Consider the following 23,385-nt stretch of genomic DNA (forward strand, 5'->3'; position numbering starts at 1 on the left):
AAGTTGGCGTTTAGCTTATGCACTTGTTTTCTTTCAGGCCAGAAGAATTCCTTCATGATTGCCCCTATTTTGCATTGTGGTCACTGGATACTGTAGTAAGCATGACTTCTCCAAACCTCATTTTGGATATTGTGGTACATGAGCGGAGCCTAAGTCGAGGAGTTCCTCCTTCTTATCCACCACCTGAGCAGTTTTTTAATCCAAGCACCTATAATTTCGGTAGGTGTTTTGCTGCATTGATTAGCGAAAAGCTTAAAGTGAGGTCAAATGCCATTATTGGTTCTCTTGTTTGTTATTTGTCCCGTGAAAACCAAGCCAAAGCAAGAAACCCCAACACCCCCCCAGCCCAACTCTGATTACGTTGTTCTGACAAATTATTAACTATTGTGAAACAGATCGGAGGGTCTGCTGAGTGCTGGGGTTTGGTGCTTTTGTAACGGAGCCTGTGAAGCGGTGGTGGCTATAAAATGAAACGCCTTTGAACTGAAGCTCAAAGCACAGCACCTTGATAGCACCGGAGATAAAATTTCTACACTGAGTAAATATGTTTTTTAAAAAAGGTTGTAAGCGATCTGATGAAGAAAACGGGTACTCAGTTCTATCGTTCCAGACGTTGCTATTAAAACAACGTAAACTGGCGATACCATAACTGAGAGAGTATGGAACGCTGTCAAACCTTTGTTGTCTCTGCAGATGGTACGTGCTTGCTGAACTCTGGAGTTGTTCACGTGACTTGCACCGGCTTCCAGAAGGAGGTGATCTTTTACTGTATCTTTACTGAGAAAGTCAAGAGGTGTACCTTTTCTAAGTTTTCTATTGCACTGCTTTCAGAGTCAGAGACCATTTTACGCTCCTCCTGCCCATCCACACGCGTAACTGTGACTGTATCCTGCCAGTTTTATGCAAATGGCAATGCTTCAGGTCCACTCTTGGGGTTGTAAAACTACCACTGTCTCCTGTTGAAGCGGCATCAGGGATTGAATGTCTAGCAAGGAACAGAGCGTTGCTGGAGGAGCAAGATCAAAAGTATTGTGCGAGTTGGGGAAAGCGGTTACTTCTTTATTACCCATGAGCCCAACTGCCTGCGTAGTCTTGAGTTAGGGTTTTGATCCCTGATTAACTTGCAACAGGAGGACAGAATGGAGGAGAGGAAAAATTGTGGAAGAGTTTCTAGGAAGAAATGAATTGTTTTTCTCCCAAACTCAGCCAAATTCTACCTTGAGAGCCACAGCACAGATTGTATCAGATAATTTTGAATTAAGTTTCAGCTCACTAAATATTTCCAACATAAATCAGGTTCTGCATGAACAAGCATAGCAAGGGTCTTCCGAGGTGCGATTTAAAGTCGTGTGTTAGTTTTACCTTCAACGGAATGTATTTTGTGTCAGCGTTCAGGGAAGAAGAGAGGCCTGTGGATTGGCAGAGGAGCTAGAAAATATGTAATTAAGCATTGCAAGGGCTGATGTTTTGGTTTTGCGGGATTTTTTTTTTGTTTTTATAAGCTGGAACCGTTAGTTTGGCTGCCGTCTTTAAGGCTCTACATAGTAATGCTTACTCAGATTGCTAACCTAGAGCGTGTTACTGATGCAGGCTTTGTGACAGTTGAAGGCAACGTTCCTATTATTTCTCCTGGTGGTCATCCAGAACCTTAGGGACTGATTAATAACGTTGTCTTAATCTGAAGTTTTTGATTGATGTTTCAGACCTTGAATTTTTTAAAGAAGTCCGGTCCTTCGATAAGGGAAGCCATCCATGATAGCTACAATAGGTGCCTTGTAGCTGGCTTGCTGTCTCCGAGACTAGTTGATGTCCAGCCATCCAGTTTGAGTCAGGTGAGTGCGTATCAGGGAGCCAAGGGGGAAATACATCCCTCTTGTCTGACGGGGCTGTAGAAGCTACAAGATGTGAAAAAAGTCTGCTTTTCATATTATTTGCAGGCTGCGTTGAAATGCAGGTGTTAACTTTAGTTAGCAGAAGCGATAGTATTCTTCGATCCAAACTCCTGCGTTTGGTAGGGAACAGCCCTAATAGATCTGTCTTTCAGGATCCATCTATTAATTCTGTGCCACAGGTACGGACAAGGAAGCGCGCAGTCGCTGCTGGTCATGTCCAACAGAAAGCATTCTTCCCTCAGAACAAGCTTCATCCCTGTCAGTTTCTCCGAGCGCTAGGTTCAGTGCAGGAGCTGACGAAGGGGGTGTCTCGCTCGGATGCGAGCTATTGCAAACATCCACTTGCTGCACTGTACGTGATCATTTGCTTCCAAGGAAGTGGGCTGCAGCAAACAATTAACTGTTGGCAGCTCTATGTGACGCTTGCGTCACCGCTTCCCCTCATTTTCCCTTCATCAGTAGGCTTTTCCGCAGCCTCTCAAAGCAGATCTTCAGCTCTGTTGCCTTTGCCTTGTGCTACAGTCACCCAATTTACTCCTCTTAAGCTGCCCTCTTGCTGCTGCAACGGCTCAAACACCTTTATCTCAAGACACCCGTGTGTCTTCTGTCTGCTTTGTGCCGCCGTAGTGACTTCACTCCCCTCCTTCATAGGTTTTCCCTTTGCAGTGCACCAGCCTTTCTCTCTCATCTGAAGGATTTTCCTGAGGGATGGAGCCTTTGGGATGAACCAGCCACCTTCACCCAGGCAGGATCGAAGCTAAATGACCGGCTAGGTAGTCATCAGACAGTGGAGCAATTAGTCGGAAGGGGAGAGTAGTGTTTCAACTACTCTCATCTTCCCCTCTGCTGGATCCTTCACCAGATTTGTGGACGTGTGTTAGGGCAAAGAGCACTTCTGCACAGGCTGGTGGCTAAAATGAATTTCTTGGCAAGTCGACCTAGCCCCTAGACTGTTCATTTTGCAAGCCTGATGTAGACTATTACAGTCAAATTGGATGATCTGATGTCAACTCCAGTTTGGAAATAACTTGAGAAAGGAAGACATTTTTTCATAACCTTTGCTGAATTGTGACTACCTCGTCCAAAGACTTGTTAGGCATTTTAGCAGGGTTTTCTTTTGAATGTTAGTAGGGCAAATTTCAGAATTAGACTCTAGAACCTAGTCTGGCTTTTGTTTGCCACCGTAAGTAGTAGTCGGTGTGTTGCATTGTCTGAAACCGGTTTTCAGAAAAAGATGGAAAGCTCACATATCTATCCTAATGTGTAGAGATGGCTTTGAATGGGAAGATTTTACCTAGAAGGGAAAGATATCTGTGGATGTGTTTAAAAAGAACAAGCAAGCAAACAAACCAAAACCAATTTTATGGGGGATCCCTTCACCTGAAAAAAGTATCAAGACACCAGCTGCAATAAGCTACTACTTAGTAGCGCGCGTCTGTGCAGATCTGTGTGTTGCCCTTCTGAAGGACTCCCACTACCTTAAAATAGAGTGCTTGAAGAGCTTAAAATTGAAACCTCTTAGAATTTAGATGTTTCACTTCTTTTCTCTCATTCTAGAACATATATATGTATGATATATAAGTTACATAACTGTTTTGGGTGTGGGAGCTGTTTCAGATCTTCATAGTCTAGGAAGCTGCTTGACCTTGGCTTCACTGCTTCCATGCAAACATTGCAGAGCTCTGTTTGTTCTGTCCCCTTCGTGCATTCCTGATGGCAAACTTACATGCACGACACACGTAATGGGTATTAGCAGGGGATGGTACTGGGAAGAGTTAATTGGAACTCAGTAAACTGAGGCTGTAATGCAGAGGCATGCGAATAAAGATTAGAATTAGCCTGTAGGAAGCTGACATGTCAGAGGAAAAGTTTCCTGTGTTCCTCAGACCAACAAGTAGTCCAGGCTGTGGCTAGAATTAAGAGAAGGAGCGTGGAATCCCTTGTACGTGTACTAATTGACTGTGATGTCTGAATGAGTGCACGGTTAGAAGCAGACATTTCCTGTTGCTGGTTTGGATGTTGAAAGGGGGTAGGATTCTCCTTTTATTTTGTCTGTTGCATTTAGGAGGAGCAGCTAGAAGCGGTCTTGTCAGCTGCTGTCCAGACAGGTTCTTTAGAACTTCTGACCGGATGCATTAAGCATTGGACATCTGAAGGTAATACTTGTTATGTGTGTTTATGTTGCGTGGTTTTTAGTTTGAAACTGTTGATTCATTCCTGGTTTGTTCTCTTTTTTTTTTTTCCTTAAAGAGCAGCCAAGTTCTGCTGCTAATTTACGGTTTGTTCTTGAGTGGACATGGAACAAAGTGGTCTATACAAAAGACGAACTGGACCAAATATGTGAGTACTAGTGTAGTCATTCTGCAAAGGTAAAATCATTCTTTCTAGCTGAGCTTATTCAGTAGTCTGCTGGTATAGGATATTGGCCGCGGTTCTTGAAGTGTACTTTGAAACTCTGAAATTGCTCTGTAGGCTCACAATTTAATGCTTCTTCTTGAAAAGGTGTTCCGCTGTTTGATGGCTCCTGCAACTTCATTGACCCACAGACGTTACAGTCTCTTCAGCACTGCCAGTTGCTTTTCAGCAACCTTAGCACAGTCTTAAACTGTTTTCTCACAGAAGCACAAGAGCTCACGGAGAAAGGTTTGTAACGGTATTTCTAAATCTCGGGTACATTTTCCTAAGGCTCGGAATTATGCTTGGGCTGTAACTGTGGAAACATGAGCTTTAGTTGTTGTGTTTGATGATTGGAAGGCAGTCAAAGGTAGCTGGGAGAAGGGGCCTAAATCGGAGGAGCTGGGACTGCCACTCAATACGCCTGGAGAACAGGGAAACAGTGTGTTGTGGAGTTTGTGCACGTGGGTAGGGGAGGCTACATTCAGCAAGAAGCTGTGTAAGCAACTGGGTTGAAATTACAGGCGCTGAATGTTGTAATGCTGGAAATGTCTCTCTGTGATTCTTAGTTAGCAATTTATGATTGCAAGCCACCCTGGTATTTCACATGACTAAAAATATACAGGAAGCATGAATGAGTAACAGGTAAAGTAAGTTGCTTGCCAGTCTATAGCTTTTTGTATGACAAATTGCTCTTGGCATATGGAGGGAAAGAGACAATATCCGTTTGTGATGGTAAAAGTCTCTGCTACGTGAAGAAGAGGTGTCTTCTTCATGAGAGGCTTTAATAGTTCAGGCTTTCCTTTTTTTCTTTAACCTTTAGTGACTCTGCTTCTTTGTGGGGGTTGCTTTTTGTTTTGGTGGCGATTGTGGGTTCTTTCTGCAAATAAGGAAGTGATACCGAGTGAAAAATGCAAAGGGAAAGACGTCTACCATGATATTTTTCTCCATTCTCTGTAGTGTGATGAAGGGAGTTTTGTAAAAATGAAAGGAATTGCATAGCAAAAATCTTCTTATGCCTTTTTTCAGGTTTTGCAGACTTGACGAATAAGCAGGTGGTGACCAGCCTCATCTCTCTGTACGCACAAGTGGTCCTCTGGTTCTGTCGATCGAGTCTCCTGCCAGAGGGTTTAGGTAAGCCTAAACTGTACTACATTTGTCACAAGGGGACGACCCAGTAAGTGGTTCCTACGAACACGTGCTTAGCCATGTTTTTGTAAATGTTTGTCAGTAAGAAGTCGTGTTGCTTCGGTGACAGCGTATGCTGAAGTTCTGTTGCTGAAGTTGAGATTTGACTGGTATTTTTTCAACTCGATAGTGTAGAATAATGCAAGCGTGGAATCGTAGAATCATTCAGGTTGGAAAAGACCTCTAAGATCATCAAGTCCAAGCGTCAAGCAGTTTCTTTCCGGGAGGTTTCTTAGCAATAGCGATAAGCCTCCGATTCAAGGAGCTGCTTACGCCCAGAGCTTGAAATGCTTGGGATTTTAAAGAAATAACTAGTCCTGTGCCTTATGTGTCTTTCAGCAAAGGCAGAAAGAGGATTGGCTTCTTTCAAAGGCAGAGCCTTGCCTGTCCTTCTTGATGCTTAGCTTGTGTGATCTTCTGTCGTCTTAGTCAAAAATTTCAGCTTAAAAATGTGATACTACTTCTTTAACTTGCTTTTACTGTATTGCCTGTAGATGAGGATATGCATTTGTCTAGACCTTTCTACAATTACCCTCTGATTCAGAGCTACTACGCTGGTCATCGACAGAAACTTGAGCGTTTATCAAGGTAAGACTTAGAGGGAAATTCAAAGAGGCTTCCGCTACTCGTTCACAAGTGGAAGTGAAAGGCTTTTGTACATCTGTGTAATTTAAGCAGACGGTCAGAGTTACGTGTAGCTGGCACACCAAGCGCTCTGCTGGCTCTTGGATAAAAGTCACTTCCTAAAGTGAACCCTGTTTCCTGGACGAGCTTCCTAGCATCTAGGGGATATGCCTTGTATTAGGTGAGACAAGATTTTCCTTTGGCACTTGTGCTGAAAACTGACCGAGGACCTAAAGAAGCTTAGGCTGTGGCACTGCGAACAAGGCGCTGCAAGATGAGTTAAGGTGGAAGCTGCACTGTGTTAGGTATTGACTTTGAAGTTCACCTTACTTAGCTTACTTCTCAGGTAACTTACATACGGGCTCGTGCGTTCCTTAGAAGCACACGGCGTCTGGTGTGCTGCTTCTGCTTTTTGTCATTGGGAAGTTACAGGGTAGCGTGGCAGTCAGCAGGAGAGTGTGATGGGGTTTTGAAGAATGTAATGTTTGAAAGGGCAGCCCTCTGTAATTGGAACGGTGCGTGTACGGACCCATCTGGTTTGTTTGTTTTTGACTGGAGGCAATCTGTTACACTGAGAGGGTGGAATTAGTGTTTTACTCTGTCCAAATCCTTGCTACCTTTTGTTGCAGAGGAAAATGGGATTCTGACTGCTTGATGATCGATGGAATGGTTTCCCAGTTAGGAGACCAAGTTGAGAAGTTGTGGCAGAGAGATGGAGGAGGAACTGGGAAATATCCACCTGCTAGTTTACATGTGAGTGTTACGTTCACTGAAAAGAACCACCGCCACCCCACCTCCCCCCAGGCCACCCCTCCCCAAAAGCCAATGATTTATCAAAGAGAGGAGTTTCTAAAAAACTTCTAACTCTTCATTTCAGGCACTGCTGGATCTCTATTTGCTCGAAAGCGTTGAAGAAAGCTACAAGCATGCAATTGTATCCTTTTCGAGTTATTTCTGTTACACCCTCGTGATATGCACATCGGTGCTCTGAAATGGTTGCCACCTACGTGTTTAATACGTTTTCTAAACGATGCTTCAAACACAATGCCAGTGAAACCATTTAGTTTAGAATCAAGTTGCATTGTTTCCTTTCTTTGTACTGTGGATCTTTTAGGATTATTTTTGTTTTAATGTTTTGTTCCAAGGTCTTTTCTGATATGAGGAAACAGGTTTCCTAAAGAATGTTAAGGATGGAAATCTCCCTTAGCTCTTCTCAAACTTTAAACGCAGTTTCTGATTTTTCAAGGCACCCATGCCTGTAGCAAATGGCTGCTTCCTCGAACGATGCACTAAAGCGTGGCGTTTCAGAGCAAAAGGATTTCTAACAGTGGTTTACCGGGACCTGGTTTTTGCCAAAATCATCCATTTTCCAGCCCAGCTAACAGGGCTTGCTTTTGTTCTGTGAAGAGTGCAGGCACGCAGGATAACCAACAGAGAGGGAGAGACAAGTCATTGGGCAGAACCTTAATTTTTAAGCCGCTGAAATGTACAGAATGGCTTTTGTTGTTCGTTGCCTGACCCGAGAGGGAAGACTAGAGAGCAAGGGGTTTAAAAACTGCTGTGCCCTGGAGCTGTCTTATTAGAACAGTCCCTAAAAACGGGTGTCAGAAAGAGGAAATGGCACTACCACGGAGTGATCCACATACTGCTTTAAATCCAGTTTTGATCATTCCGAGCAAAGTTGTGTTGTAAGGACGCCCTAATTTGCATTGGTTTATATACGCTGGAAACAAGGGAAAAAACCAAGTGTAGAATTTGTTTGCTTTAATAATTAAGCGTTGGGCATTCCCATGCTCAAAGAGGGAGCCTGAGTTCTGAACGGAAGCATTTAAATATCTAAAGGTGACCTTTTTGAATGCCTTGCAGAAATCAGAGAGTCTTCCTTTCTGGTTATTTATTCAGAGTGCAATTTTCTTGTTAGGACCTGACTCTCTTCAGGTAATGCTGGCATAAACGGGCAAGACTAATTCATGAGTATTTTCTGCTTCCCACGGCTTCTGTAGTCTCATTTCCTTGTCTTTCTAAAGGCAATGTGATAAATTGTTGGTCTGGCAAATTTATTAGCCTTAATTAGATGCTTGGTATCAGACAATTTACTTGCTGCTGGATATCATGCATTCCCTTCCGAATAAAAGGGAAACTTCAATTGACTCCTTCCCAACTGCCTTTGCTATCCCCTGGGGTCTTGTGAAGCTTATTCAAGGCTTTTGGCTTCTGGATCACAACGATTATGAAGTACGTACGTTACCGGTTGGGTAGGCATCCATTGCAGTGCAAAGCTGTGATTTATACAGTGATTTTCAAAAACGGGTGCCTAGCTAACAACAGGTGATAAAACGTTAGAAGCGCTTTCTGTGATACTGCTGTGGCATCTTCAGCAAAAAACGACGATTTGAAATTTAGTTGTAATTACTTTGACAGGAAATTGATTAAGACAATGAAGAAATCAGCTTTACTGATGCTCGATATGTGACTTGTCGAAGCTGCCCGTTTAGGTTGTTTTCACCAGAGCAGTTGAGCGCTTTCTCAAAAAGAGTGGTTTGGGTACTTGAAGGATTAAAACTACGATCCTAGCTTTGCGGTCTGAGACAGAAGACTGCAAAAGTGACTTTTCAACCCAAATCATGTCCTTTCTGATGCTGAGGGTTGTTCTTTGCCTGTCACGACGTTAATCAAACATGTTTGCCTGGGAGAATAACTTGCGTTTATAAGGAGTGATGGTTGCATACAGAGATTTGGTTAACCTAGAAGAGGGTGCATTACTCCCTTTAAAGGACTGACTTTGTTCTGTACGGTTAACTGAATTTTCTTCTGCAAATGCTTAAGAATTTATATCTACCTGTCCTGTAGCAAGGATTTCGTTGTTTAGTCATCATCCAGGTTTGTTTAACAGACCTCCACCCTGACTTAAGAAACTTTTGAATACTGTTGTTGGGTGCATGTGTGTATGTATGTATCTTAATAAACCTGATCTCTAACTTCTACAGAATTCCCTGGCCCTGCTCTTTCATCCAGCTACAATCAAAACTGTGTCGTGGCAACATGTGAGAATTATTCAGTCCCTCATGTGCCGAGGAGAGCAGAGGCAAGCCCTCAGATACATGCAGATGATGAAGCCATCAATCTCAAGCAATAGTGAAGTGCAGCTTTTCCTCACTGTGCTGTTGTCCAATAGGTAAAGAAATAGCTCTCCCACCCTTTTGCATTCCGATATTGTGAAAGGTGGAGAACAAGTGATAGAAATCACGATCCCTTAAATTTCCTTTAAACTTGCAATAGAATAATTGTGGGGCATCTTTCTGGTTATACTACTCATGTTCCTTTACGTCTCAATTAAAAAAACAATTACAGGTGCATGGTGGAGGCTTGGGGTCTGTTGCAGCAGCACGCCACTAAGGTGAACGTAGAGGAGCTATTAAAGCACATGTATGAAGTCTGTCAGGAGATGGGACTCATGGAAGAATTACTGAAGCTGCCTTTCACAGACACTGAACAAGTAAGTGTGGACCAGAAGCAAATCTTCATCGTCTCTTTGGAAAGAGAAGAGGCAGAATCGTAATACATTTTTTGAAATGTGCTGTTTCTCACAGAAGTGTTTGGAGAAGTTTTTGCAGACCAATGCTGGTGTTCAGAATCAAGAAATTCTTTTAGTCCACCATCTGCAGCGTGCCAACTATATCGCAGCACTACAGTTGAACCAGTCAATGAAGGCTAATCTTATGGTAAGGGCAAAAGTGCTGTCAAGCGTGCGAGTTCCTGTTAGGTGTTACTAACCGGTTTTGGTAGTACTCAGTAAAAATCCTGCTTTGTTTTTCACACCGTTCTTTGAAATGCTAGGAATGGGTTTCTACACCTTACGTTACAGCTGAATGTAAAAGTTGACCAAGATCTTTCACTACTCCAGAGGTACCCTGTGATGTTGTAAATCAAATGGTACAGACCCTTGCTGACTCCACTAAAAGAGTTTGTTTGCATCTGAGGAATAAATATATATATATATATCTCTATATATAATCTCTCCTGTCAGCCAATCTTACCAGTCAGTTATTCGGAGACGTATGCCATGTATGGTTTAGATTACTGAAAGTTGTTTGTGTCGCTCCTTGCCGCGGAATGACGAGTACGTTGTACGTCATCTCCTGTGTCTTGCACGCAACTAGATTTCTCTAGCTGAGAGCCGCCTGGATGCCAATCCATGGGTAAAATTGGTGTTGTGGGTTGTTTGGGGTGTTTCTTGTTTATTTCCCCAAGTCATAGCGTGAGCTCTGCAATTCCACAACGTTCATTTTACCACTTTTAGGACAGAAATTCGTATCCAACTTCTGTATCTCAAAATAGCCAGATCAAATTTTGTGTTAGGTGAACTTCCGTTGTGGATCCGTGACATATTTGCGCTTTTCCGGAAGCATAGTTTTCCAGCGAAGCAAAGCCATGGGGTGGTTTTGGAAGTTTTAGTTCGTGCACTTGAAAACTTTGATCCAGCCGGAAGGTGCGTGTAGGTAGCTTTCTCTTCGTCGTTCCAATACCGGCTTCCTTTTGTCCAACGTAATGGGCCGCTGCCCTCTGTATTCAGTTGTCTCGGTCAGCGGCGTTTCAGGAAAAACAAGGGAAAGCCTGCTATGTTGTCAGCCATTTAACAATTGCAGGTGCTATCAAGTGTATCAGAATACGGCTGTGCTGGGTGCCAGAACTGTTTTACTTAAAGTCGTAGGTCCTGTTATTATTCTAGTCTTCCTTCCGCTCTGCTAAAAATACTGGGTGAAACTGGTGTGTGCTGATGGGTTGAGCTTGCTGCTGTTCTGTGCAGTGGATGTGTCTTACTACATCTGTAGAGGAAATGTATTCGCTAATTAGCAATAGCAGCGAGAGTTCTGTGCGATGAATCCCTTGTAATCAGTGAACTTTTTGCTTTGGGTTTTTCATTCATCAGAATGATCATGATCCTCGCTTGAGAGAGAGAGCGCTTGCCAGAAATTCCATATTAGGCCAATATGGGAAGATCCTTCCTAGAATTCAGAGGAAGCTGGCTGTAGAGAGAGCCAAGCCTTACCATTTGCCTTCATCGGTCTTAAGAGCAGGTAATTTTTAGGGGAGGGGAAATAGAATGGACAACTAACCATTGCTTGGATTACACAGGCTGCTAATTTTGTCCCCTCTTGCTTTACAGTCGCAAGACCAAAGCCATTATCGACAGTAACGAAACAAGCTCGTGCAGGAAATGTGCAGACAAGAGCAACTTTCATCAGTAACATGTTGTCCAAAATTGGCGACGTGTGGGTAGGAAGTGAGCAGAAACCCAGTTGCTCACAGTACGATAGGTAAGCAGCCTTTGAACGAGGTTTAGTCTTGAGCTACGTGCTTGGAGAGAAAGAGAGAGAGAAAAATCCGTTAGAATTCTGTTAGTGTTTTGGAGGGGAGGTGCACCTGACTGAAGCGGTGGAAGTGCAAAAAAGCCAAACAAAACGCACCATTCAGGCATCAATGCGTCTTAGCGTAACATTTGGAGAGAGGGTTTTTCTGCCATGACAGTCTTTGTGTTGCAAATACATCTCTTTACATCACGGTAAATGTGTTTACACAATGTAAGACAGCTGCAGCTAAAACTATGATTACCATCAAGCCGCTGGTGGACAGATCTTGATAGGCTTGGGCGTGTGACCAAATCGTAATCTTTTCCCACTTCCTGCCCAGTTTCTGCTTCGTTTCTGCCTCTTTTACTTAAAACCAGGCAGAATTAGCAGGAGCAGGAAAGAGGCTGTTAGTTGTCAGATGGTTTTCCGACAGGTGGTGTGGTCAAATAAAGGTGAGTTCTTGTGAATTCTGGTATATTTGGTCTCCAGGGGAATGAAGGTCAGTTACATTTTCCTTTTACTTCTAGTCCTAGAGTTACAGAACCACCAGCCATAACACATCCTCTCCCTGAGGCAGAGTTGCGCGATGCGTTTGTTGGGACACCAGTCACAAAAATCTCGCAAAAATGTTCCAGGTATAGTAGATGTACAGAACGAATATTTCAGCAAGGTGTTGCTCCTCACGTATACATAAGCGTATGTGTCTGTGTGTGTGTATTTTCTGTGCTTGCTGCAAAGTGTTCGGTTTGCATTTAGGCTTGTCTCTGTTAAAGAAAAGGTCAACTTAGGGATACGGCTCAGTGGAGACTCTCAAGTGGTGCCAGCATTGGAATGTAGATGCATTTTCTTCTGACATGAGCACTACATCACTTGTGCAACTTAAACTTGGATGACTCTTGCCTCAGAAGCAGTGATTTAGGAAGTGAAGTACAAAATGTAAAGAAACAATTAAAAAGAAAGAAGATGCCTGTAACTCCTTCACGGGCCTGGTACATCTCGCCAACAGCGAGGGTTCCCCTGTGTTTCCTGTTCACTGAATGTTTTTGTTTTGTATCATCCCAGCTTTCTTGAAGTCAGCATGATTTTTTTGTTTTCTTTATTCATATCCTAAATTGTGTATCTTAACAGATTGCTGGATTTGGTGGTTCGTCCTGTTCCTTCCTGTTCTGCAGCACAGGGCGGTATCTGGCAGTCACCATGCACAGCTCCGGCTTCATTCATGGCATCCAGCCCATTGAATTCAAATACGCACGGTTCCATCTCACAAAAGAACTGTTCAGCGGCATCAGAGCTGAATTTACTAAGGACTCCTCTTGTGGTCAAGGTCTGTATTTAAAAAACCCAGTAACAACCAACCAAACCAAAAGCCTGTGAAGTTTGCTTAAACGAAACCGCCAAAGTATTTAACACAAACACTGTTGGGTTCAAGTGGTGGAGTATTTTCAGTAAGCATGTGGTTATTGTGTATACGGTCCTTTTGGAAGCAGCACGTTGGGAACTGTCTTGAAGAGGGAAATCTGAGTTCTAACGTAATTGCAGTATGCACGTTGTCCCGTAGCTTTGTGAAATACGCTTGTTTTTACTGCGTGTAAGAAAGCGAGTTAAAATTGGACTTTCCAATATACTTGGATACCTGAAGGTGCAATCTGTAGCTGATCCATCTCGTTACTCAAGCAAGCGCTGGGTAGCTCTGTGTAGTTTGACTTGGATACCTACCAGGAAGAATGCCCATGCTTCAGTTTCTTAATGCCGTGAGGTGAATGACAAGGGAGTGATGTCAGTCTCTGTCCAGTTCAGTGATGGCTTTTTGCAGTGATTTTAGTTATTAATGGTTTGTGTGAAACTGTGTTTCCATTCACTGCATCAAACTCTGCACCCGGCAAGGAAATAACACCCGACCTATCTTTGTGGTGCTGATCTTTGTGCCTTTGCCTACCTGTGAGCAACATAGCCGTGATCTCTCTGAACTGTAACCTTTTTCTTCTCATTAAATATTGTCCATGTCATTCAGGTAGTTTCCTTATGCTCCTTTTAAACCCTTTCAATTGTGGAAAAATCTTTGTTGAGCTGAGGTAAGAAGACCATGAATGCTTCTAGATGAAGGTGTGTAGGTATTTTTACGGCAGCGCCACTTAATCTAGTCTAGTGCGCGGCTTGAATGATTAGTGATAAAACAAGCTGTCGCTATTGGTTTGCTGCAGGCCATTTTGCATGGCAGTGTTTCCAGTGACCCTATCCGGGGTAACCTTTGAGGTTGTATGCCTTGTAGAAGAACAGTGTAGAAATTGCAAAAGGTGCTGGGATGGGAGATAAGGTTGCAGACGACAAGATGCCGTATCCTTGTTTTCTCAGGAAATTAGTTTGAAAAATGACATTTTGTGTTGGCATTTTTAAAAAAAAGCCACCCAAAAAACCCAAAACAAAAAAACCAACCTAAACCAAAGCCAGAAGAAACCTAAAAACCATGGGTTTTCATCACGAAGATTTTCGTACCTTTGGAAAAAGAGCAGCGCGGAGGCTAAACTTTGTCCTCCCTGCTGCTACAAACTCAGTTTGTAATTTAAACTAATACTTTTAACAAGTGAATTCTTCTTTTTGAGGATTTAGCTGGCTTCACATTAAATATCTTTGTTTCTTTTGATAGAGAGCTAAACTTTTGGCCACATCTGCTTCTGGGTTTGCTGGGTTTACTCCTCAGTCCATTCTCAGATCCAGCCTTCGCACCACACCCCTAGCAACTCCCTCTGCATCTCCAGGGCGATCAGTTACTCCTCCGCTACGAGCAAAGGAACCAAGAATATCTTTCAGGGAAGAGAACCTGACTGCAAAATGGACTGTTGGGGTAAGCTGGGCTTAGTTACTGATTTTGGGAGTGAAAGGCTTTATAGGCTGTGATTTGATTTAGATTTTTTTCACATTTGCCAAAACTCCTTCTGTCCTGTTGAGACTTGGAACTGCAGATCAGGACGGCAGACCTGAATTTGGTCCAAAAAAGGTTCTGTTAGACCTTCTGTAGCATCACGTGCCTGCAGGAACATCCTCATCATAAACGCCGGTGCCCTTGGCGGTTTTCACTCAGGTGTTGTTAGGAGCTGGGATTGTTCCAGATTGCTAGGTCATCTTCCCACTGCACCTTTCAGGTGGTGCTATGGCAGGAAGGTAAGGAATATAGACTGAGCCACTTGTCTGGGTTTGCTAAGCTTTGTGAATGAAACACCTCTGAAAGCAACAGAAGCCCTGAGCTGCATTTATTTCAGTCTCTCTTCTCGCAAGGCCGTGTTTGCTTAAATTGTGGCAAGAATAGACTCCTGCTGAAGAGAACTGTATTGTTGTCTGTTCTCCATCCCTAAAGTTCTCCGTTTTCTTTCTTGCCTTGCACCAGGGCTCGCACTCGTAGAGCTGTCAAATGAAGTTGGTCCATCTGAAAGTTGCCCCCTTCTACTCCTCCTCTTGCTCTGTCAGTTGGATTCCCTGATTCAGCTCCTCATGCAGTTGCCCAAGTGACGTACCAAAATCAGGGGCAGAACAGGGGCACGTGCTACTCTCTACGTGTATGAGCTTGCCGTACACGTTCTAGCAAATTCTCAGACTCTGTTTTTATTACACATTTATTGCCTGTTACAAAGAGCGACTCAACCGTAACAAGCGGCGCTCTCTCCTCTTTGAAGGTGTTACGAATCGCGCGGTGTGGCCGGAGTAATGTACTTGTTCCGTGCTACAGGCATAGTGAACACTACAGTGTTTTGGTAGTGTAGTGCACACAAGTTGAAGAGGCAAGCATAAAAGAAGAGAAGCCTTGAGTTATCGTTTTAGGTATGCAAAGCTCCCTCTTGTTGAAAACACAGTAGTGAACCCTGTAAGTGAACAGCCTTGAGGTGACAGGATAAGCAAGCCCTTACAAGACCCACTTCATCTTAATTCTCCAAGGTCGTGGAACCTCAACAAGCGGTCAAAAGCGTGATTAATTTTTGCACTTGTCTTTAAAAGCGAAGAGGGTGCTAGAATGAGAATTAATTCTGTAGCGCCTTGCTTGAGCTGATACTTGTAACATTGACAGACATCGGTATATGTTTGCTTTTTCTTTTTTCCTTGCTTCCACAGAAAGCAAATGCATGTTACTGATCATGATATTTTTTCTTCTTAAAAAGGAAAAGGCAACAGAAGATGACAAAGCACTATCTGGAGCTTCATGCGAGCATCATCATGGAGTGACGGAGGATGCTTGGTCTGAAAGTAGAGCTCAAGCAACTCTGTTTACTCTGAGCAATCCTGAGGATGATGGTGCTGAAATGGAAGAGTCTTCAGAAAGCATACCTGGAGATGGTTTGGAGATGATGGACGCCAGCAAAGAAAATAGTAACGTCTCTGCCAGGTCAGACCAAACAACCTTGGAGTATCACGATGCAAAGTCACCTGGCGATTTTGAAGACGATGTCATCTTCATAGCTGCTAAACCAGCTAACTCTTCCACTGAAGAAACTGCCGATTTTCAAGAGCTGGGGAAGGAAGAAGACAGTGAAATGGTTGAAGAGAAACCTTTCCAGATGGAGCAACCAGATTCACCAGACCTGAGAGAAGAAGCTGGTGTGTTTCGTCCTATGATACCCTGAGTTTCTGAATTTTTCAAGTGTCGTCAAAAGCTTAAATTACTGATGAGGGCAACAGTTAATGATGAGCGTTCACAAGTGTCCCGGGCATGTCCTTGTCCTAGGCTTTTAAAATTGCCACGGTGTGTTTGAGTCCTTTTTTAGGTATCATGGACATTATGAACATATCCTGCTTTTGGCCGGCGTTTCTGGTGTGTAACTGCAGCTGAGAGGCAGCAGTGATTAGTGGGAATTTTTGGGAGGGAGACGAGCTGAAACCTTAGGCTTCTGGTTATGTTTTAGGCGTACTGCTGTAGGCCGCATGTTCTCTTCTGGAAGTGGGTCTGCTTGTGTATCTGCTTCTCATGACACCTATGCTTGCTCATCTCCTACCTCAAATGCAGCCTTTTGCAAACCCATTTCAGTTGGTCTTTGGGAATTCAGCTCAATTCAGCTCACTCAAGCCAGTCCGGCTGCTGAGGGTGTGCTCATATGAGCAGGTCTACTGGCAGATTAGAAGAGGCAGTTTGTAGCATTGAGTGTAAACTGCAGTATGAGTGCATCATATGCAGCCTGATTTAGGCCTAAGTCTGAGGTGATTCTGGAGGATCCTGGAGAGAATGATTGTGGCTGCTGGAGTTCCGCAGCTCCTTTTCTTTTTAAGTAACAGAAGTGCCCAGATACAGACTCCATGTACAATGGTAAAGGGATTCTCCAGTTCTGAGCGTTTCCAGTAAGACGGGCCAGAACATCTGCCTGCCCTATTTCAGACGTCCAGTATTTGGACAAGAAATCAAAGGTGCTTTTCGTGAAAAATAATCATAAGGGACTAATCATTAAAGAATAACTTTTTGAAGAAACTTTGTCATTGGTGGCACAGAGAGCTGTGTACAATTTCAGTACTCTGGAAGGATTAGAGGGCCGTCTGTATAGCTCTTGTTTGGCCTCAGCTCGCAGTATTATCCCAGCCCCGCACACTGTGTGCAAAGGTAGTCGCTGGCTCTGGAGGAAGGTAGGCACTAGAAACAAAGAAGAAAAGGAGGATGTTTCTAAACTCGAACCTGTTGAGATAAAAACAGGTTAGCAAGTAGTTGGGTTTCAACAGCACCGGTCAGTCACTAGAGAAAAGAACAAGACAAGACCTTAGATGCATTCTTGTACAAAAGGGGAAATGGAGTCAAGAAAGGAAGGAAGTGTTGCTGGAATGAGATGAATGTCCAAAGAGAAATAAGAAAACCTACTTCCCAGTTGTAGGAAGGAGGGGTGTTTTCTGAAGTATTGGGAGAGTAACATATCAAGTTTAGTTTGTGGACGGAGTATCAGTGGTCACTGTCTTCTTGACTGAAATGACACATCACACTTCTTGTTTTGTTGGGAAGAAGACTTCAGACCTCCTGTGCGTTTGAAGCCTTGGTAGCGTTCTTTAGTTAGGTGACTGTCCTAGATGAAATGCGTAAAGGCTCGCTTCAAAGTCATGTGAGCATTTTAAAAGAAATGAAGCCGAGTGCAACAGGGAAGTGTTCCCTCTGTCTGTTTTTGTAGGCTTTGTGGAAGACTCAAATGCTGACTGCCTTCCCCTTCCTGAGGATGGTCACTCGGCATTCGAAGCTGCTGAGGCTGCTACTTTTGGGACTGCAAGTGAAAGGTAAGCTTATAGCACAGGTACATCTCTGGGCTCACACGACATGCAAGTGCTGGCTTTCCTGTGTTTGAAAACCCTGATTTTGACCTGGTCTTGGTTCTTTCCTGTGTTCTTCCATAGAACAGCTTTTCTGTTCATTTCTGTCTGCGAACAGAACTAATTTGGCTTGACTATAAGTCGGATGGACCCGCTGCCAGTTTGAGCCTGTTTTTTCCTCAAATCATTGCAGACCCCAGAGCATGGTGATAAAGCATGGTGATAAAGATTTCTTCATTGAACAGGCTATATAAACCTTTTTACAGTTTGAGGGTTATTCCTCAGGACAGATACTGTGAACATAGGCCCTGCTTTTGCCTGAAAATGGTGTAGCTAAACATCACACCTGAGATTCCCCTAACGTTAGCGGGTTCATCTGGGGGTTTGGATACTTCCTGGCAGCATTTTGTCCACTTACTTTCTATATGTGCTGTGTGTGCTCGACTAGCATCTATTTGTTTCTGGGAAGGGAAGCAGTTTTCTCACCAGATACTTTAGAAGCTGCAAATGCTGAGTGCTAAAGAGAGAACATAACCCTTAATTTCCAGGGGCAGCTGATACAAACTGGTACAAACTTCTGTTTGGTTTGTCCTAAACCTCCAATATAGCAGTTGCACTCTTCCTACAGAAGCCAAATGACACATCATTCTTTAATACGACTCTGTTGTTAGGTTATTATCTAGCGTTAGACAGCTGGGAAGAATGGCAAGTACTGAATTCATTGCATAAAAATGACTGTAGCTAGGTTGGTAAAGGAATTCCTGACTTTTCTTCATTGTTTCTGTTTTGGAACTTGAAGACTTTACAGTGAGAAAGTGATCTGTGAAGCTCTTCAATGATGACGAATTTCTCTCTTTCTATCCATGAAGTGAAACAAACGGCCAGGAGTGGAAAATGTCCTCTGCACCAGAAGAAGCAGCCACACCAGCTGTAACAAATCCGCAGCATTCTGAGTCCCCGGAGGCAGACAGCCAACGTATGTACAGTATGTTGGAGATGTTACGTGAGCTGAGGCAGCCGAGTAATTAAAGTCCTGAAGTACAATGTGTAGTTTGCCGTACCGCTACAGGTCTCTCAGATGGAAGTAGTACTAGCGTGTTTCTGCTAACTGTAATTAAACTCAAAGAAAGTCCCTGTAGAGCAATGCATAGTGAATGTTCCTCCTCTTGATAAAGCTATTGAGAAAACTGGTAGATTTTCCAATATTAGAAGGAGACATCAGTGTTTGTTTTAATGTTGTGCACCACTAGTAATTTGTGAGCTATGGGATCTGCTGCTTGAGTTACTACCTTAAAAGAGGATGCATGCTTGGTGTTCAGGCTGTGAAGAATAACTAGCTATCAGTGTGCCCTTCCAGCCGCCCTTTGCTCTGCTGTTGTTTCTCTCCATGGACTTGCCAGCTGATTTTCCCCTTCCTGTTGTAAATTTATTGTGGGGCTGCCTCCACTACCAGATAGGTAGTTCTGGCTTCTAGTTTTGGAGAAAGCCCAATAGGCATGGCAGGATGGAGAGCTGTATTGTTGGCCCCTGCTCCCTCTCTTACTACCTGTGTCCTCTTTATAGCAGTTAGGTTAAAACGATATAAATCTCTTCCAGGTGTGATAAGCATCCTTGAGAGTGAGGATGTGGTCAGTACTCCTTCAGGAAATCACCTGGAGGGGAAGTGTGTGGATTTACCTAAAGAACATAACCTAGAAGCAGCTGAAGCTGAAGAAAATGTTGCTTTTCCACAGGAAGAAAGAACTGTTTCCAACAATCTTCCTAAAACTGACGACTTTAATGTAAGTAAACTATTTTCCCATTTTCTACAAAATAGGAGACACGTTGCAGATTGAGGACGGTCCTGCCGTACCGACAGTCAGAAGGCACACAGAAATGTCTCAAGTGTTTCTGCTTCTGATACACCTGGTCCTTACTGATTTACATGTGAACATGTGTTTTTGGCTCGCCTGCCTTCACTGAGTTTAGGACAAAGTACCACTGCTTTCTTGTTTGCAGATTTGTAAGCACAAAAGGAGAGTTTATGCAGACTAGTATCTCTTGAATTTAGTTTTGAAGCACGGCCCGTTGCTACGATGGGATGCGTTAGCGACTTCTGGCAAGGCAGGAGGCAAGCAAATAAGCAGATTGCATGGAGGCTCCTGTTGAGTGGCTTCTTCCTTCTGCCGTCGTTGGCTAGCGCTACAACTTAGAGGGTTGGGCAAAGGTCTTTACACAGGGAATAAATTGTCTTGGCCACCCGGGTCACTTGAAATAAGTAACAGATACTACTTTTGTTCTCAACAAAAAAGCCTGAGACTGTCACGTGGATCCAGCAGGGAAGAAGAATTGCTCAGTACAGGGAACTACAAAACCTGGGATGGAGGTATTTAGAATGCACGTGTTGTCTCCTGCAATCCAAGCGATTGCTTAAGGCGCAGCGTTGAGTTGTCGGATGTGACGCCTGGCCAGTGCGACCAAGTGTTGCGGTCACAACTGTCATGGCTGAAACTTTAAGCTTTGGGGGCATAACTGTGTTTTGCCCTGTTAGATGCTCTTAGATGCCGAGTCAGGCACCCTGTGTGGGTTTGTAGTCAGCACTGCAGTGAGACGATTACAGCCAGGTGTGTATACAGCTTGCATTGTGAAATGCTCAGTGTGTTCGCGGGTGGTGGCCAGTCGTTAGCCATGACCAGAAACCTCACAGACGGAGCATGTGATTGCATACACGGAATGCTCTGTTCTCTGTCCCTTACGCGCATAAGCTTTTATCTGTAGAAGGGAGTATGCTGTATGTTTCTAAGTTTACATTCAGCGGTGATCTGAAAGGAGGAGCAACATTTCACCATGGAGCTCAGTTTCAGGTTAGTCTGTTTGGTAATTAATAGTGCATTAACAGACATTTTTTAACTTTAGGTTATTGAAGATGGTGCGGTTAAGGCACAAAGCTCCGAGGAAGCACCTGAAACGTCACCCTTTAGTGAACTACATCCGTCAGGCAATCTTCGATACAGCTACGATACTATAGAGCGACGTTTTGCGTGTGATTTGCCTGACAGTAGAGAGAGCGAATGTGATGCAGCTGAGGGAGATGGAGAGCTTTTCATATCTCAGAGTAACTTTACTTTAGTCTTGGAAGGAGAAGAAGGTGAAGCGGAGATAGGAGACCCTTCCTTAGTAGATGCCTCTAAACCGGCTGGCACGACAGCAGAGGAAAAACCTGTGGACGATTTAGGAAATACTGAAAAGGAAGAACACGCTACAAACTCAGTGTCCACTGTAACTAGTGACCAGGAGTCTCAAAACATTGCCGAGTCACTCCCGTATGTGCCTGAACCCATTAAGGTAGCTATTGCTGAGAACTTACTGGATGTAATCAAAGACACAAGAAGTAAAGAGTTTACATCTGAGGTTGTAGAACAATCAATTCATGAAACCATAGGTAAAAAGGTAACTCGATTCCAGAAGGCAAAAGCCCCCTTAACAACTGTGCCAGAAGGAGTGGAAGAGGAACCCGGCATACATCAAGCAGAGTATGTCACCACTCCTCGAACGCGCGCAAGGGGTCAACTGAGTAGAAGTCTAAGTATTCCATTGGCGGGCGATCAGCAGCTACGGAAGACAGACAAACCAGTTTTGTTTGGACTGTCTCCTCGGAGAAGTACCAGGCGAACAAAGGAAGCACCTGAGACTTCTAGTCTTCAGAGAGAAGGAAATGCTCAAGAGGGGCAACTGCCTGTGACCCCTGCTACTCCCAGGAGAGGGAGGAAGCCTAAAGTGGCTAATTTAGTAAAAGTAGAAAGTAGCCAATCCGATGGGCAAAGATTGTCCGTCAGCGCGCAGTCCGTAGCCGTTCCTCCAAGAAGAGGATTAAGGAGAGCAAAGGAAGCTGCATCTGAACTCTTGGAAGAGGCTACTGAGGGAACTTCTCCTGCTGAAGGTAGCGTTACTGGTTCTGCTACTTCCAGAAGGACTAGAGGAGGAAAAAGCTCAGCAGGAGATGAAGAAACTGGCCAGGCTGACACTCATCATAGGATAAAAACAGCAGTCAGCCCCAGCAGAAGTGCAAGAAAACTGAAAAGCGTTAATTTACAGCTTACTGAGAATACTGTCAAGGATCAGGAGGTGCAGCCTCATGACCAACTCCTTTTACCCGTGCCAACTACAAGAGGCAGAAGAAGAAAGATAAGTTTGTCAGAAGTTTCTGAAACTTCTGACCTTGATCTGTCTAAATCATTGCTTCCTCAAACAGAATTCAAACTTGCTCTCACTCCTAGAAGAAGTGCTAGGAGGGGGACACAAAGTCTCTTGGCAAACACAGAATCTACCTCTGCTCAGGAAGACGTACACGCGGGTGGGAAAGGGGAAGTCCTTGATACTCCTAAGAGAAGAACAAGAAGAGTTCCACAGGCTAAACCAGGAAAAATGGATACTCATGAGCAAACGCCTGCACAGCCCAACGAGGGATCGGCCACACCCAGGAGTACAGCGAGGACGGGGCGTCGGGGCAGGAAGAGACAATTGATACTGGAGCAGAGCACAGGGGAGGAGGCCTTTCGCCCAGGACCTGATGGCACGCCTCTGCTGCTTGAAGACATAAACCCATCAGGACACGATGAAAGATCAAGAACTTGGACAGACCGTGTTACAAGAACCACATCCCGCAAAACTGCCACGCACCAGAAGCCCTCTCTTGAGGAACAGGAGTCCTTCGTTTTCTCTCCTCCTCTGACAAAGCTGACGCAGAAATTTAAAGGTAGGTGCCTTGTGGGCGTGCACAAAATAGGGCATATGGCTTTCTTGTAAACTACACAAAACAGACTGCAAGGATGGCTTTAAGTATTGTGAAGAATGTAAGCATGCAAAATTTAAAAATGTGGAAAGAGGAAATTCATCTTTTCTCTGAACTCTACGTGACTGGCTGACTAGTTGTGGTGGAAACAGAGGAGGAGGCTGGTCTAAGTAGAGTGAAATGAAATTTAATCTGAATTCTTTGCATGAGATTAATTTCTGTCAGTTTCAAAAACTGGAGGGTATCTGTTAATACCTGATAGCCATCCCTTTCCCCCACTACAGGAGAAGTAAAGGAGACCTGCTTCCAAATTCTGTTCAGTTTTTAACTTAAAAGGAGCTGCATCGCACAACAAACGCTACAGCTCTTTAATTATGTGATTGTTCTTTTGTGAGCATATACTTAGTGAAGTTTCTGCACATAGCTTTACTTTTATTAGACTGTGATTGTTTTTGAGTTGTGTAAGGACAGTTGATGCCTCTTGAGCATAATATCTTTGATTATGTAAGTGCAGGTGAAATCACTGCACTGGCTCATTTTTCTTGCACAACCTCCTGTAGAAGAAGGGATTCCAAGAGGCAGTTATTAGGGGAAAAGTATCTCCACATGGAGTGTTTTTATAAACCTGACTGGACCTTTTCTTTCAGGAAGATATTGTGCTCTTGATTATCAGCTATAATTTAATGTCACTGTCCTTTCTGTGTAACGTATGTGCATGTTAACGATACATTGTCATTTTAGCTGGAAAAGCAGACCATCCTGTGCAGTTGAAGGATTTAGACCCGGACTTGTCTTCTGAATTTGTCTTTTCACCCCCTCTTTTGAGGTCAAGGAGAAAAAATGTGTCTGCCACTTCCCAAAGTGTGAAAGAAGCTGTAAGTAAAAGCTCTAGTTGTCTCAT

General features: G+C 43.8%; 1 protein-coding gene across 2 annotated transcripts in view; it reads left to right on the forward strand.

Annotated features, from left to right (window-relative positions):
- The window catches only part of LOC142055412 (protein ELYS-like), a 45,715-nt gene that overhangs the window by 19,735 nt on the left and 2,595 nt on the right, over window positions 1-23,385 (forward strand). For both annotated transcript variants that reach the window (XM_075089347.1, XM_075089348.1), the window contains 25 exons: window positions 38-219; window positions 694-755; window positions 1,704-1,832; window positions 3,958-4,048; window positions 4,143-4,232; window positions 4,395-4,535; window positions 5,316-5,420; window positions 5,969-6,062; window positions 6,728-6,851; window positions 6,976-7,032; window positions 8,187-8,333; window positions 9,086-9,273; window positions 9,450-9,594; window positions 9,689-9,820; window positions 11,029-11,176; window positions 11,266-11,416; window positions 11,977-12,084; window positions 12,578-12,773; window positions 14,094-14,291; window positions 15,598-16,033; window positions 17,578-17,680; window positions 18,583-18,689; window positions 19,310-19,494; window positions 20,609-22,448; window positions 23,226-23,359. In XM_075089347.1, the coding sequence (XP_074945448.1) occupies window positions 38-219; window positions 694-755; window positions 1,704-1,832; window positions 3,958-4,048; window positions 4,143-4,232; window positions 4,395-4,535; window positions 5,316-5,420; window positions 5,969-6,062; window positions 6,728-6,851; window positions 6,976-7,032; window positions 8,187-8,333; window positions 9,086-9,273; window positions 9,450-9,594; window positions 9,689-9,820; window positions 11,029-11,176; window positions 11,266-11,416; window positions 11,977-12,084; window positions 12,578-12,773; window positions 14,094-14,291; window positions 15,598-16,033; window positions 17,578-17,680; window positions 18,583-18,689; window positions 19,310-19,494; window positions 20,609-22,448; window positions 23,226-23,359 (5,293 nt within the window). The remainder of the gene's footprint in view (window positions 1-37; window positions 220-693; window positions 756-1,703; window positions 1,833-3,957; window positions 4,049-4,142; window positions 4,233-4,394; window positions 4,536-5,315; window positions 5,421-5,968; window positions 6,063-6,727; window positions 6,852-6,975; window positions 7,033-8,186; window positions 8,334-9,085; window positions 9,274-9,449; window positions 9,595-9,688; window positions 9,821-11,028; window positions 11,177-11,265; window positions 11,417-11,976; window positions 12,085-12,577; window positions 12,774-14,093; window positions 14,292-15,597; window positions 16,034-17,577; window positions 17,681-18,582; window positions 18,690-19,309; window positions 19,495-20,608; window positions 22,449-23,225; window positions 23,360-23,385) is intronic.

This window comes from Phalacrocorax aristotelis, chromosome 3 (assembly GCF_949628215.1).
Source record: "Phalacrocorax aristotelis chromosome 3, bGulAri2.1, whole genome shotgun sequence".
Taxonomy (NCBI): Eukaryota; Metazoa; Chordata; class Aves; order Suliformes; family Phalacrocoracidae; genus Phalacrocorax; species Phalacrocorax aristotelis.